Genomic DNA, 13611 nt, shown 5'->3' with positions numbered 1-13611 from the left:
AGTTCAATGTAGGCTTTTGAGATTCTCTTCTTCTTCCCCTTTCTGAAACTGATCTAAGTGACCTTAATGTTTAAGTAATACTTATTAGCCAGAAAGCACTTCACACATCAAAAAGCTGTTTAGATATACATCTTTAGTACTGCTTCAGTGAAAGAAAATAGATGCTATTATCTTATCAGAGTTGCACTGAAATGGTTTCAGGAATATTTTTCCTCCCACTTAGGGTCTTGGAAATGCTAGTCCATACCATCCCTTCTTTTCCTGTTTAGACACATGGCAGGGAAAAGACTCTTTGTGCTGTTTTCTCCTTTTGATTCTTTTACTTCATATGGAAGGACTCCACACATAAAATGTTCCAGAGCACGATCTTTTGGATACAGAGTGTATTCCACAGTTTTTATCTCCATATTGCTTTGTTTTCTTTCAAGGTGAAGAGATTGACAGCCTCCAGAAAAGTCATGTTTTTAACATGCAGAAGTTAAAGAATTCAGAGTTGAGACTCACTGAGGCCGAGCAAAAAATGAGAGAACTTGCACTTAATATCAAAATGAAAGAGGAACTTATTAAGGAATTAGTAAGAACAGGTAACTGGCTACTGTAGGGTAAATCAGAATGAAGAAGTTCAGAAACAAAAGAAAAGGCACAAAACTACTTAACTCCTGCATGTCTTAGTTTTTATGTAATTAGTATGCAAGAATACTTTTAATAATTTAATGATTCATAACTTTCATTAATTACTTGCTATGATTGCACCAAAGGCTGTAAATTTTGATTACAGCTTACTCTGCTATGATACGCAGATGTATTTGTTAAAGATTTTTTGTGCTTTGCTGATTATTGCTTTTATCCACCAATAGTGTAATTTTTCGTGTATGCTTAGTGCTAGTGATCTCTTCGTGGACATGTGTTTGTCACATGGTGTCTTGGATAGGAGAGAAGATACATCACTGTGCTGGGAATGTAACCATTCCCGGCACTGCAGTAGAGAAGCAGGAGTCAGAAGTGGATGAGGGAAAAGGTCAGTGTCCCTGTTAGCTTACCTCCCTTACACATCTGTCCTGGTATATATACGCCTGCCAGAAACTAGCCTTATGATGCCAGTAAGGATCTCTTTGCTCAACCCCTTCAATCACACTTTTCTCCTGTGCATATCTTCTCTTGAGGTTGTCTTTTGGCACTGAGGAAGATTCTGTGCCCCCAAAAGTAGTACTTTGGGAAAGATTGCCCAAAACAGGGCAAGTCAGAGAGTAGAAACACAATCCAAAGTTTACTGATTGTTAAGCTGAAAGCTGAGTAATAAAAAAGCAGCATATTCTTCTGGAAAAAGCAAAATTTATGAAATACAGGAGAGCCATTTTGGCAAAAAAATGCAGTAGGCAGAAGAATTTCACTTTATTTGGCACTCAGATGGCACTTTATTTGGTGACATCATGTGACTTATGAAGAATTCAGATTTAAGACTCCTTCCTTTATCTCTATTTCAGAGTTAGAAAGGAACTGTATGTTCCTTTAGGGTTAGAAAATGTCTCAGAAATTATTGGTTTAGCCAGAATGAAGTAAGTAATGATTCAGCTGCAGAATTCAGTACTACATTTCGACTGATTATCCTGCTGTTTTTAAACTATTTGGATATGGTGTCTTTAAGGTAAGGATGCTCAGTCTGTAAGCAGGCAGTATTCTCTGAAGATAACTAAACTGGAGCAAGAATCTGAGCAGGCCAAAATGGAACTGGCTGAAACACAAAAGCGGCTTCAGGAGCTGGAGAGTAAGGAGCCGAGAGACATTCCTGAGAAAGCCAAGTTACAAAAAGAGTTCCGGAAGAAGATGGATGCAGCTAAGTTGAAAGTGCAGGTATTTCTGATCTGACCATTAAGATCTGCAAATCTCTGTCTCACTATCACTTTGAACCTTAACACTCTGCTTGTAAAACTTACGAGTTTTACACATTGGAAGCTGGTTGGATTGAAGTAGCTAATGAGAAACTTAATACTATTATACTCAGAATGCTATTCAATGTATATGTGGTTAAGCACATACAGTATTTTCTTGGTAGATAAGAGACCAAGAAAGAAGTGGGTGATATGAGATGCTCATACACCATTGTATGTAGTACCATAAAAGAACCTACATGAGGAGAGTATTACAAGTTTATTACCTGCCATAAATAAAATTTGTTTTATGAAAATACTATATAAATTCCAGCTTTAAGCAAATCAGTGTGGTGGTTTGCAGGACCAGGCCCAATACAGTCATATTTGTTTGGCACTGACCTTCTCCTTTTAAGTTTTGCTATACCTACATTGAAATTCTCTGTAGGGCTAGCTTAGGTGCTCTGTGCCTCTCAGTTCTAGAATGGTGGGTGAGACAAGCCCCATATAGAAAGGTATTGGCTTGAGGTCAGGACCAGCATTCTGGCACCTTTATGTCTCTGCACATTTTCCAGAGCTGTGATTTCTGTTAGATTTTACTAGTTTCACTGTATTGCCAGGCATGAACTGTATCTTTACCTTTTCATGTCGCTTGAGATTAATTCTACCTGTGCCAACTTTACCACACAGCTCAGAAACCACAGAAATAATGAGTGATTGTTTGGGCAGAAGTTAGTAAGTCGTGCTGACTCTAGGAATTCAGTGAAACAAAGAATGAAGTTGAGTCATAGTTTTAAGTTTTCAAGCTGAAATGTGCGATGAACATTCAGGCTTTACAGAAGAAGCAGCAAGACACTAAGAATCTGGCTTCGTTATCTAACCAAAGTGAGAGACAAGCAACAGAACTTGAGCAGAATGTGGCTCAGATGAAGCATCAGCAGACCCAGCTACAGAAGAGACTGTGTGAGGAGAGCGAAAAGAAGAAGCAACTAGAAGCAGAGATTCAGAGGGACCAGCAACAAATTAAAGTATGATTCTTCCTGTTTCTTTATGACAAAGAATGAGATGATCCAATTTTGCCTCTGCCTCCCCAAAGACAATAAACTGTAGTGCTAGGCTTTCCGTAGTTTTAAATAATGACTTTCTTGACAAATGCACTGAAGAAATGGTTTATAAACATTTTCACAGAAGTCTTCAGTTTGCCTTTCTCTTCAGCTTTTTTTGTTTTATTTTACTGCGTGATGTCTATCTCTGAAGTGCAATTTTACATGTAAATTTAGGGTTAGTATTTTAGATGACGTACTTGTGTGGATTCTGACATTAAATGCATTTTAAAGACTGACTGAGACAGGAAGAATGGGGGTTTTTGTTTGTTTATAGGAACTTCAACTAAAGATGGAGCAACAACAGAAGATCCTTAAACTTAAGGATAAAGAGATTGCTGCGTTTAAAAAGAAGAAAAATAACTCAGTGGGAACTTCACAGAAGCTACAGGTAGCTAATCTACTCCGAATCTGTATGGGCCCTGAAAAAAAGTTTTCTTTCTTCATCCCTAGTCATCTTTGTAAAATATTTGGAAGAAGAGTATTCCATCATAGTTTTGTCTTCTTTTTTGCTGTAGCAAAATACTGATTCAGGGACCTGAGAATTCAACAGGTTTGGTTGCCTGGTAGGTTTGAGGGTGATCCTGATGAGCTCTGTTATAAGTGTTCCATGGTTTGTTTGTTTGTTTTTTCGTTTTTTTTTCTCCTCTGACAGAGGTCTATGGTTTTGGTTGTTCCTAACAGGGTTAGAAAAGTAGGTATCCTATACAGCAGTGCTACCTACATTATTTCAGATGTGGACATTGGAACGTGAGAGTTTCATGAGTTACCCAAAGTCTTTAAAGGTGAAAAGAAAATTTAAAATTTAAATGAAGGCAACTTTGTGGCCTTACCAGGAATATATCCACTGACAAACTGTGTCTTCAGAATAAATTTATAATGGATAGCGCTAGCAAGATCAGAGTTCTCATTTACTATCTGTCTTTCTTTCAACATCATAATTTCTTGTCACTTAATGTTTTTCCACAAAAGCTGGCCTTGGGCGACTGTAATGCAATGAGGATGGGCTAGCTGAATTCTTGAGGTGTCTTCCAAACCTAGTTACTGTGATTATATAGAAGACATCTATTTATATAACTGTTCTTAGAAAAAGAATACATTTCATTAAAGGCATTGGGTACAAATTTGTTTATACAAGATGTAGCAATGTAACATTGCTGAGCCCCTTTTTAAGTCAGTCCAAATTTCTGTAGTCTTCTGATTCTGTTGCAGAATTAATGTCAACATTAGAACTGTCAATTTCTTCTACAGTTTTATCAGTTATTCTAAAAAAGGAAAAGCATAATCATAAAATTCTGACCCAAAAAGTCCTGGTTAATGCTCTCTGGATCTCTGTTTAAACTTTAGAAATTAGAAGAGCAAAAGAAGTGGCTGGATGAAGAAATGGAAAGAATTCTCCAACAGCACCAACAGCTAGCAGAACTAGAAGAAGATTTAAAGAAAAGAGAAGCCATTGTAGCCAAAAAAGAAGCATTATTGCAAGAGAAAAGCCACCTGGAAATCAAGAAACTGAGATCTAGCCAGGTGATTTAAGAAAAAACATGAAATTCACCACAGTTATAGTGCTGACTGAAAGACTGGGGTCGGGGGAAGGCAGGTAGATGGCAGAAGAGGCTCAAGCCACGTGACCTGTGTCTCTACCACTGCCATGAAGTTATTGCGTGGCTTAAGCAAATCAACTTTTAAAATTTGAGTAACACAGAATAATCATTTTTATTCACTTTTTCTCCCCAAGATTCCAACAACAAAACCAAACCAAAAAAATCTGAACTGTGGAGTTCTGTTATTGCAGAGCATTAAATAATACAATATCTAAAAATGACTCAGTCCTTTTGCAAACTAGAGAACATGACAGGGAAACATTTTGCATTATTTATTTTTCAGTAGCAAAAGTGAATAGAAATTGAAGTATCATCGTCACTTATAACGACTAGCCCCTTTAATTTTTAGTATGTAGAAAACTACACGTTAAGTGTTTCTGTTTTCCTTCATCTTTTGTGTAAATAGTAAATTTTATAGGTAGCTGTACTCAAAATAAATGGGGTCCCATTACAAGAAGCAGACAAGTCTTTCACTACAGAATGTGATGATCTCACCTACATTCTTCTTACTCGAAGGAGTATCTCAGTTTTATATCTATGGTTGCTGTGGTTTTTTTAGGCTTTAAACAAAGATAGTATGAAATTGTCTACTCGCTTAAGTATGCTGGATCAGGAACTGTGTGATAAAGGTATGCAGCTTCAGGGCAGTACCACTGAAGACAAGAAAGACATTTTGGAAAAAATTCAGGTTCTCCAGATGGAAAGGGATCAGCTGCTCAGAAGAAGAAATAGTGTGGATGAGAAACTGAAAGATGGTAAAGTGTTGTCAACTGAAGTAAGTGAGCACCTCTGAGATACATACAGGTTTTAGCTAGTGTTGTATAATAAAGCATTCCAATCAGAACATAATTGTCTCCAAATATTAGATAAGCTAGAACCAAGGAACTGAGGTTGAGTGCTTTTGTAAATAGCAATGTTAAAATACTGCTATGATAGCACTACTTACACACCAGTGAATAAACTTTATGTTCAGAGGTACTTAATTCACCTAGTGCCTTGACAAACTCCAGTCGCCTAAGGATCATATAACCAGAAATAAGGGAACTAGAAGTTCATCAGTTTATCATAGGCAAGTATTTTAATATCAGGACATACAACAAGGCAATGTACTCACATAGTGATGCCCCTTGACTTTTTTCATAGGATTTTGTGAAAAAGCAAACTTCACCTGAACGCTTCCATATTTTTACAGCAAAAACAAGTCATATTACCTGGATAGTCCACACTTGAGTTGATCAGTATAATTACGTTGAAGATATAATAAATTCCTATAAAATGGACAGATTATTTTTAGGTCTTAAGAAGCAGTATGGACACATGGCTGAGGTGATAATGTGCCAGGAAGAACCCTACCTGCCTCACTCCTCAAAATCTTCTGCAGTGCTTCAGGCCATGCATTTCTGCCACTTCCCTACACAAGTTACAGTCACCAAACTCCTTACTGACCTGATTCATTCATTAATCCAAGAGAAAACTAGCACAACCAAAAAAATAATAGCAGCAGTCAAACTGTGGGGAGGATGAGAGAAGGATAAAAAGGGAAACATGACTTCTGGTTTTCTGATGAATCATTTGATTGACCTCTGTATCATGGAAGAGGTACTACTGCAGAAAAAGACAAGTGTTCTAGTTTTGTACTCTACCTGTTATTTTCCCCATTCCATTCTCTGCACTACTACTAGTTTGTCTTGGCCTTAAGTTTAGTTTCACTCTTGAGGATAAAGTTAAGGATGTCTTATGTATAGAAAGATTAATTCTACACTTTTTTTTTAAAGATCTCACTCATATGTTTCTCTGTAGGAAGAACATGTGCTTTTCCAGCTGGAAGAAGGAATTGAAGCCCTGGAGGCTGCTATTGATTACAAAAATGAAAGTATTCAGAATCGCCAGCACTTGCTTAGGTCATCTTCTCAGGTTCTTTCACAGAGTGAGAATAATGTAATAGGAAAATTAGTTTCCCTGTCTGCTGCTGAGCTCAGAGCTATCATCTTCAAATATTTCAACAAGGTTCGTTTTGGGTAATGAATAATATTTTATTGTATTTTCTGTTACTATTCTAGATAATGAAGTGAAATGAAATGAAATGAAATGAAATTAAATGGTGTCAGGAAATAAAAATAAATGTTACAAGCTTTTGGTGAAAATCTCTTCAGGTTACATAGATCTGCTATTAATTCAAATATTTTTAATTTTTACATTAACCTAAATAGGATACTTATGTGTTAACTTTGTATATTTTATTTTGGGGTCATTAGCTTAAAAGGTGCTGCAAATCTGGAAATTTCCTTGGTCCTTTCCAGTGCTCTGTGTTACTAACTTTTGGAGCAGCAATATATATAAATAGTGGTGGTGTATTGAAATTCTTCCCAACTGCAGGCTTCATAAAGCTCAGGCTAGTATTCCTATTTTTTTTTCTAAATCCAGTATAAACTATTTTTGCATACACTGCCTGCAGTGTGTACAGCCACATGCTGAAGAATCATACTGACATCTGGAAACAAAAATGAAGTGCATGAGGACATGGTGTGTCTTTGTGAACAAGTTGTCTGTGGGATGCAAGTTGGAAGTTTTCCAGAATCAGGAAAACACTTTTGTTTCAGTTTAAATTCTGCATAGGTTATTAAAAAAATCCACTAGTCCATGTGGTGAAAATGTACAGAGCTCATTTCTAAAGTGTGAACTTGTAGCAGCGGGCAAATCTGTTTCCCATGTAAGCTTATGGCTTGTAGAGACCATTGCTTTCGTATGCTTTAATCTATTAAGCAGAAGGGTAAAAGCTTTTATTAAAATGGTTTGATAAATCAAAAGAAGCCTATGTCTTTCTTAGATTGTTGGCCTACGTGAGTCTGAACGTAAATTACAACTGCAGATTGAAGAACAGGAAATGAAGGTCATAGACCAGGATAACATAATACGTGAATTAGAATCTGCACTTGAACACGTCAAACTGCAGTGTGACAGGCAGCTGACCCTACAACATAAAGAACATGAGAAAAAACTACAGTTAATACTGCATCACTTCAAAGGTATTTGCTGCTTGGGGGGGATTGTACAGCAAGTATTATCTTCAGTCATTACTGAGAAATACTATATTCCAACTGAAAAAAAAAGAACAACAAAACATTCAGAGATATATTTTGGCTATCACTAATTCTGATCTTGTGTAGGATGCTGAGGAACTGACACATGGTGTCTGTATGAACAGAAAATTGATTATTTTTTTAAAGCAGTATCAGAATTGTTATATTTTCATATTGAATTTGCTAATATTGGAAAGTTGAAAGATATTGGTCCTGCTGGTCTTGATCTTCTAAATACTCCTATTAAAACTGACAGGTGGCATTGTCATGGCCTTTTTGGTCCTGTGTCATACTAGTTAAAATGTACACACTGCAAGCAAAGTCTCAGCAAGATACAAGACATATTCTGTCTAGTTGGGCATCTTGATTTTTGGCACAGATATATTTGGTTCTTAAACTAGTTTTATTTGTCCTAGAACAAGATAGTGAAGGTACTGCAGAAACCTTGAAAGGGTATGAAGTAAAAGTCCAGCAACTGGAAAAAGACTTATTTTTCTATAAGAAAACCAGCAGAGAGCTGAAGAAGAAATTGAAGGGCCTCTTTGGAGAGTCATCCCATCAATTACTGGCATCCACTAAACGTAAGTATATTGTCTTAAAATATTTATGCAGTTGCCAATAGACCATTTGAAGGGTGGTGAACACAGAGGAGTACATCAGATAGACAGAAAAAACATATTTTTAATGAACTAACTGTTCTCCAGGAATATATTGCACCTCTCCCCCAGTTTCAAAGGAGAGACAACATTGGTTTGTAGCTGTAGCAGTGGTATACCGTGGTTTAAATTCTTGGTCTATTTTCTCTGGATTCTAGGATAATTTCAGCATCTACAACCTCAAACTGTTGTGATTAAAAGAAAGGAATTTTACTATCTGAAAGGGTCTGAATGACATTTTAACTAAGAGGTTTATCATATGCCATGCTTTTAGACAGGCTGCTCCCAGCACTTGATTTCATAAAAGTTACTGGGAGACTCTCAGTGAAGAATTCCATAATTTCAGTTACTAACTTACTTTAGTTACTTACTTCTAAGGCTAAAAGAGAGGATTTACACACTTCTAGGGGAAAAAAAGAAAAAAAAAAAGCTTTCTAATCCAATTCTGTGCTTTGACACAAAAAAAACCCCAAAACAAACCAACAACCAACTGCTACTATAAGTTTTCAATTGTTCCATGTCCTACTTGCCAGAATCCAAACCTACAATAGAGCTGTTCAGGTGGAGGAGAAAAGAAGGTTCAATTTCTGTCACCAATTTTGGTTGTCTTACACCTCTTGATGCCACCGCCAATACCTCACATGCACAATACAGCCTTCTTGGCCCTGTGTTTCTTCTTAATGCTCAGCATGACTGGTTTTTCCTCCCAATGGATGCTTCTGTTTCTTTCCACTTGGGCAGTGCCGTGCTTTACTAACACCTAGATGCTGATCACATACCTGCTGCTCCCAGAGTGAATTCAGGCTCAGCCCTTGCCCTCTAGGCAGGATAATGAGCCAAAACATTCATTACTATGAAGTACACTGTCAAACTGTGAACATAAATATTCCAAAGGCTGGATTAGAAATGAGCGTGGGAAAGACTGTTCTGTGTCTAGTGTACAAAGAAGCATGTAATTCAGGACATGTATCCCTGTGGGGAACAGCCGTCCTAGCCAAATGGTAGCAAGGAGAAGAGGGGAGAGAATCCCTGTAAATTTCCAGCTTTTTCAAATACGTAAGTTTGTAAGTTTTATAAGAAATACTCTGTATTTAGCTATTCTTTTGAATACATTTTGAGGCATGCTGCAATACAATGCAATCAAAACACTTTACAATTTGTTGCTAGGCTTTAAAAATAACAAAAGCCTTGTGTGTACATTAACAGTCAAATATGCAGATGTTTTTTGTGTGTTGTGCTAGTGTAATTGCTGACTTTTTTGATAAATGAATATCAATATTCAATATGAATAATTTCATATTTCACTGTCATGGTTCAGTTGTTTTAAGACTGCCTACTAGGATACATTACAAGTTAGAATAGTGAGGCTTGTATTACCAGCACCTTGTCGGAGGAAAGTAACAGCTAATACCTCTGATGGTTTTGTAGATGACAGAGTTTTTAACAGAAGGGACAAAATGTGAGGTGCTGGTGATTTTTTACCACGTTCACACTACAAGTTACTGTATTGACTAACAAATATTTCTTGATGGCAGGCACTCAGAAGAGTTCTAACTTTTAGCTGTTTATGTCCTGATAAATGTCATTTTAGATAACAGTGCTGGTGACAAGGCATCCAGTCAAGATGAAGCAGAAGTTGCTTCTGAAGAATTCAAGTCAACGCTTAACCCTGAAACCAGTAGTCGACCAGGGAAAATAAAAGGAACAGACAGAACAAGTATTTTAAGAGCACAGCAGAATTCATACAAGCTTGGAGAAGATGTTTCAGAATCTGGGTGCAACAAAGAATGTTTGTTGAGCACCAGTGATGACAAAACAGGAACAGATGAAGCTCAGCCTTCAAAATCTCATCCTCAGCTACCTTCTGTTATCCAGAGAAGAGAGACCATAACACAGTTTCAAGCAGTAACTCCAGTAAAACTGTCTCGCAGAGAGCTACGTCATATTCCTCCCTCTGAATTATCTTTGAGACGCTCAAGCCTTGGAGTTGGTGTCAGTTTTATTGCTCCAGATTCCATCGAAATGGACAAAAAGTCTAGTGTGACTAAGACATAGTTAGTCTTCATTGCATTTTTAATAGCTGTTGCTACTGAAGCAACTGTAGTAGATTTCTTTGTTCATGGTCTTGTTAAGTATCAACCATGGATAAATGAGTAAGTGTTCTTTAGTTCTTATTGCTCACTATCAAGTCGTTAGGTGTTATGTTCACAGTTTCAGTGAATCTGAGATGGATTTTAATTAACACAGTATCTAAGAACTTTTCATTCAAAGGCCTTTTAACATTGAAGAAATTATTTGTATTAGTTTGGGGTTTTTACACTAACTTAAAAAAAGATGTTTTTGAAAAATTGCATTGTGAAGTGCACCGCACTTGTGTAACTTAGGTTTCCTAGACAATATTGTAGTTCACTTTCTTGGGTCAGAAACAGGAACAAACTATTTAATTTATTTGGATATATAGCTGGAAAATGTAGTTGCCAGATTGTCACCTAGTATTGATAATGACTGGCTCCTGTACGCTTTTTATCTAAAAACATTTTATATGAGCCATGTCTTAAGATCAAAATCGGTCCCTAAAGATAAATTTGTTCCTGAAAAGGAACATAAAAGTACTTACTTTTTTTTTTTCTTCTTGGTGTCTTATTTATGAAATTAAGATAATTGCTTATTTCACTTTCTGTTTTTGTTTGTTGGGCATTTAAAGAATTGCACTTGGCAAAATGGAAAAAAAACAGAGGACCAGATTCAGCATCCTCTAGGTAAGCCAGATGGACCAATATTATATTATTTGTACTAATTAGTCATGTCCTTTTACAGACAAAATATTCTTCTGGATTCCATATCTGTTTCAGAGCAAGGACTACACATAGCCTTTGGTTTACTGCTATACTGTTGCTGGTAATGCATTCAGGATGAAAAGCAAATCTTTTTTGTAAGAGGACAGTGGTCACTGAGAAGCATACACTTAACAGCTGCACATGCTTGAAGGCAGAGACCAGAATGTCCACATTTAAATGAGATTAACACTTCTAACCGTAACTTTCTCCTACATAAAAAGTGGCAGTACTGAAAGTAAGGTTAGTTTTACTGTAGTGGTGGACCTCAACCAGTTATGTTTGAAAATGCTGTCTTGGATTATTAGATGTACTTAGGAAAGGAATTTTTGCTTTTTTGCTGTTGTCTAGGCAAGGTCTTGTGTACAGCATGTGTGGCTATAGGTATAAAAGAAATGCATTTTTCCACGCTGCAAGCACAGTTCAAAACTGTCCACACTATGGAGATGCTATTACAGCATGATAAGTGGACTTACAGTCTTGTGGCACATCTTAAAATTTTCTGAGTAGACTACAAAATATTTCATTCTAATCAGATAGATAAACCACTTAACATGTCAAATGATTGTATCTTTCACAATTATACCTAATTATTACCTATTGTTCAGCTGAATTGTGAGACAAGGATTGGGGTCTTTCTTGATTGTTTTTGGATTGGGCTTGATTGTTTTTACTGTCATGGAAGTACTGAGCCTTAACTAACGTTAAGTTTAATATTAGTGTATGTATCATTCACTTAATGTTTCTAGTCAAAAAGCAATAAACAGAAAAAAGTAAATACAGTTTCAAAGGTGTTACTCATTTACTACGTCTCTGTATTAGGTGAAGGAATTGTTGAAGGCATTTCTAGTCGAGATAATGCCGTGCATTATCATACACCTCATGCTACTCTATAAATAAACATGAATTCCTCTTCTTCTGAAGTTTTCCACAAGTGAAAAACCTGTTCTTTATGGATGCAAAATAAGCAAGGGAAAATGTAGGAAAGTACAGCTCCATCACTAGTAGATGTCAGCTGGTGGTCTGGAGGTTTCCGTAGCTGCAGATTAAGCAGTCATTCAAACATTAGATTCTGTATGCCACACACCCATTTCAAGATGTAACTGCAATGTCACCTAATGCTAAGGTAGATAAATACATCAGACACATTTGTGATCTCTGGAGAAGTGGAAGAATTGTTGACTGCGAGAGGGACCTAACATAAGCAAACAAATGAGAGAGGCCAGTAAGGCAGTCACACAGGGAAGAGAAAGGTAAAGTGATTTATGTTCTCATTTATGTAACTCTAATAGAGCTAACAAATAAAAAGGTTTTACCTCTTTCAGACAATATGTAGCTCCTCTCACTTCTGCTAATTAAACCCAAGACTTTATCCAATAGGCTTTTAGGCTTTTATTATCTCTGTCTTTACTTTCTTGATGTTATTCACTGGCATTTATGGCCCTCATTGACATTTAGTTGATGTGCAATGTGGGGGTAAAAACGATATGGAGCTAATTTGCAGTGATCCACCATGCCTTTATGTCACTTACAAGCAGCCGTTTCTCCTGCTACGTCCTGCTAAAACCAGCTACAAGAAAAGCGCCATGTGTATAATCTGTTGTGTTGTCTAGCTAGTAACTGTGAATATAAATTAACTTAATTTATGATCTGAATTCTCTGTTATGATTATCTGAACACTGTGATGGCAGCATTTCTAGAATAGACTATTGCCCTTTCCATTAGTGACTCTTTGCTTAGCACTGCACATTAACGGTGGGGTTACCCTATACAAGTAGTTTGCAGAAGTGCTCTGATTTGTATAAATATTAATTGCACCACCTTTAAAAAGCAAATCTGACTTTTAGTTAAGTTCGTGGAAGTTTTACTCCATCTATGCCGAAACAAAGTGTCGTTCTTAGTAACTTAAAGGTGAGATTTTAACAGGTATTGAAACTCCAGCTGTGAGCTGGGGGCGGGGGGGGGCTTTGGTGCCGGCAAAGCGGTTTTCAATCCGACCAATTCGAAGGCTGCAGCTTGAAAGCGCTTGTACTGCGTGGCCGGTTCACAGCACGTCGGTTCTGATGTTCAGGATCGGGACGCTGATTAAGCAGGTTATTGTACGTCAGGCTTCCGAAGAAATCTGAAAATATTTTGCAGGAAAAGCTCTTTGCGGGGCATCACTTCAACAAGGGCGCGTTCTACGCGTCTGTAGTATTACATCATTTTTACCTAGCAGCGAACACTAAACACGGCAAACTTTGTTGTGCTGCAAAGGGCAGCCTCGTTAACCTGGGCAGGGAGAGTGCACTGGCTGAAGGAAACAGTGCGAACGAACAGAGGACAGACGCGGGGCTTTGGGGGGGGAGGTGGTGGTTGTTGTTTTTGCTAGACTGACGGGGTGCCGCCCTTACCACGTACCGCGGCGCGCCCCCCGGTTCAAAACCCGGGGTAGCCCACACGGCCGGCGCTTCTGGCCTGCGGGAGCTG

The 13611-nt window shown here is 37.5% G+C and overlaps 1 protein-coding gene across 1 annotated transcript in view; it reads left to right on the top strand.

Annotated features, from left to right (window-relative positions):
• Positions 1-10655, top strand: part of KIF27 (kinesin family member 27) — a 31857-nt gene extending 21202 nt beyond the window's left edge. Inside the window, exons 9-19 of the mRNA XM_010568739.1 lie at positions 50-57; positions 435-584; positions 1646-1851; positions 2699-2896; positions 3249-3362; positions 4319-4495; positions 5132-5347; positions 6373-6579; positions 7400-7598; positions 8069-8233; positions 9900-10655. Of these exons, the coding sequence (XP_010567041.1) occupies positions 50-57; positions 435-584; positions 1646-1851; positions 2699-2896; positions 3249-3362; positions 4319-4495; positions 5132-5347; positions 6373-6579; positions 7400-7598; positions 8069-8233; positions 9900-10363 (2104 nt within the window). The 3' untranslated portion in view covers positions 10364-10655. The remainder of the gene's footprint in view (positions 1-49; positions 58-434; positions 585-1645; positions 1852-2698; positions 2897-3248; positions 3363-4318; positions 4496-5131; positions 5348-6372; positions 6580-7399; positions 7599-8068; positions 8234-9899) is intronic.
• Positions 10656-13611: the final 2956 nt, after the last annotated feature.

The sequence above is a fragment of the Haliaeetus leucocephalus genome, unplaced genomic scaffold (assembly GCF_000737465.1).
Source record: "Haliaeetus leucocephalus isolate CR32 unplaced genomic scaffold, Haliaeetus_leucocephalus-4.0 Scaffold251, whole genome shotgun sequence".
Lineage (NCBI taxonomy): Eukaryota > Metazoa > Chordata > Aves > Accipitriformes > Accipitridae > Haliaeetus > Haliaeetus leucocephalus.
This window is presented reverse-complemented; position numbering and strand designations above follow the sequence as displayed.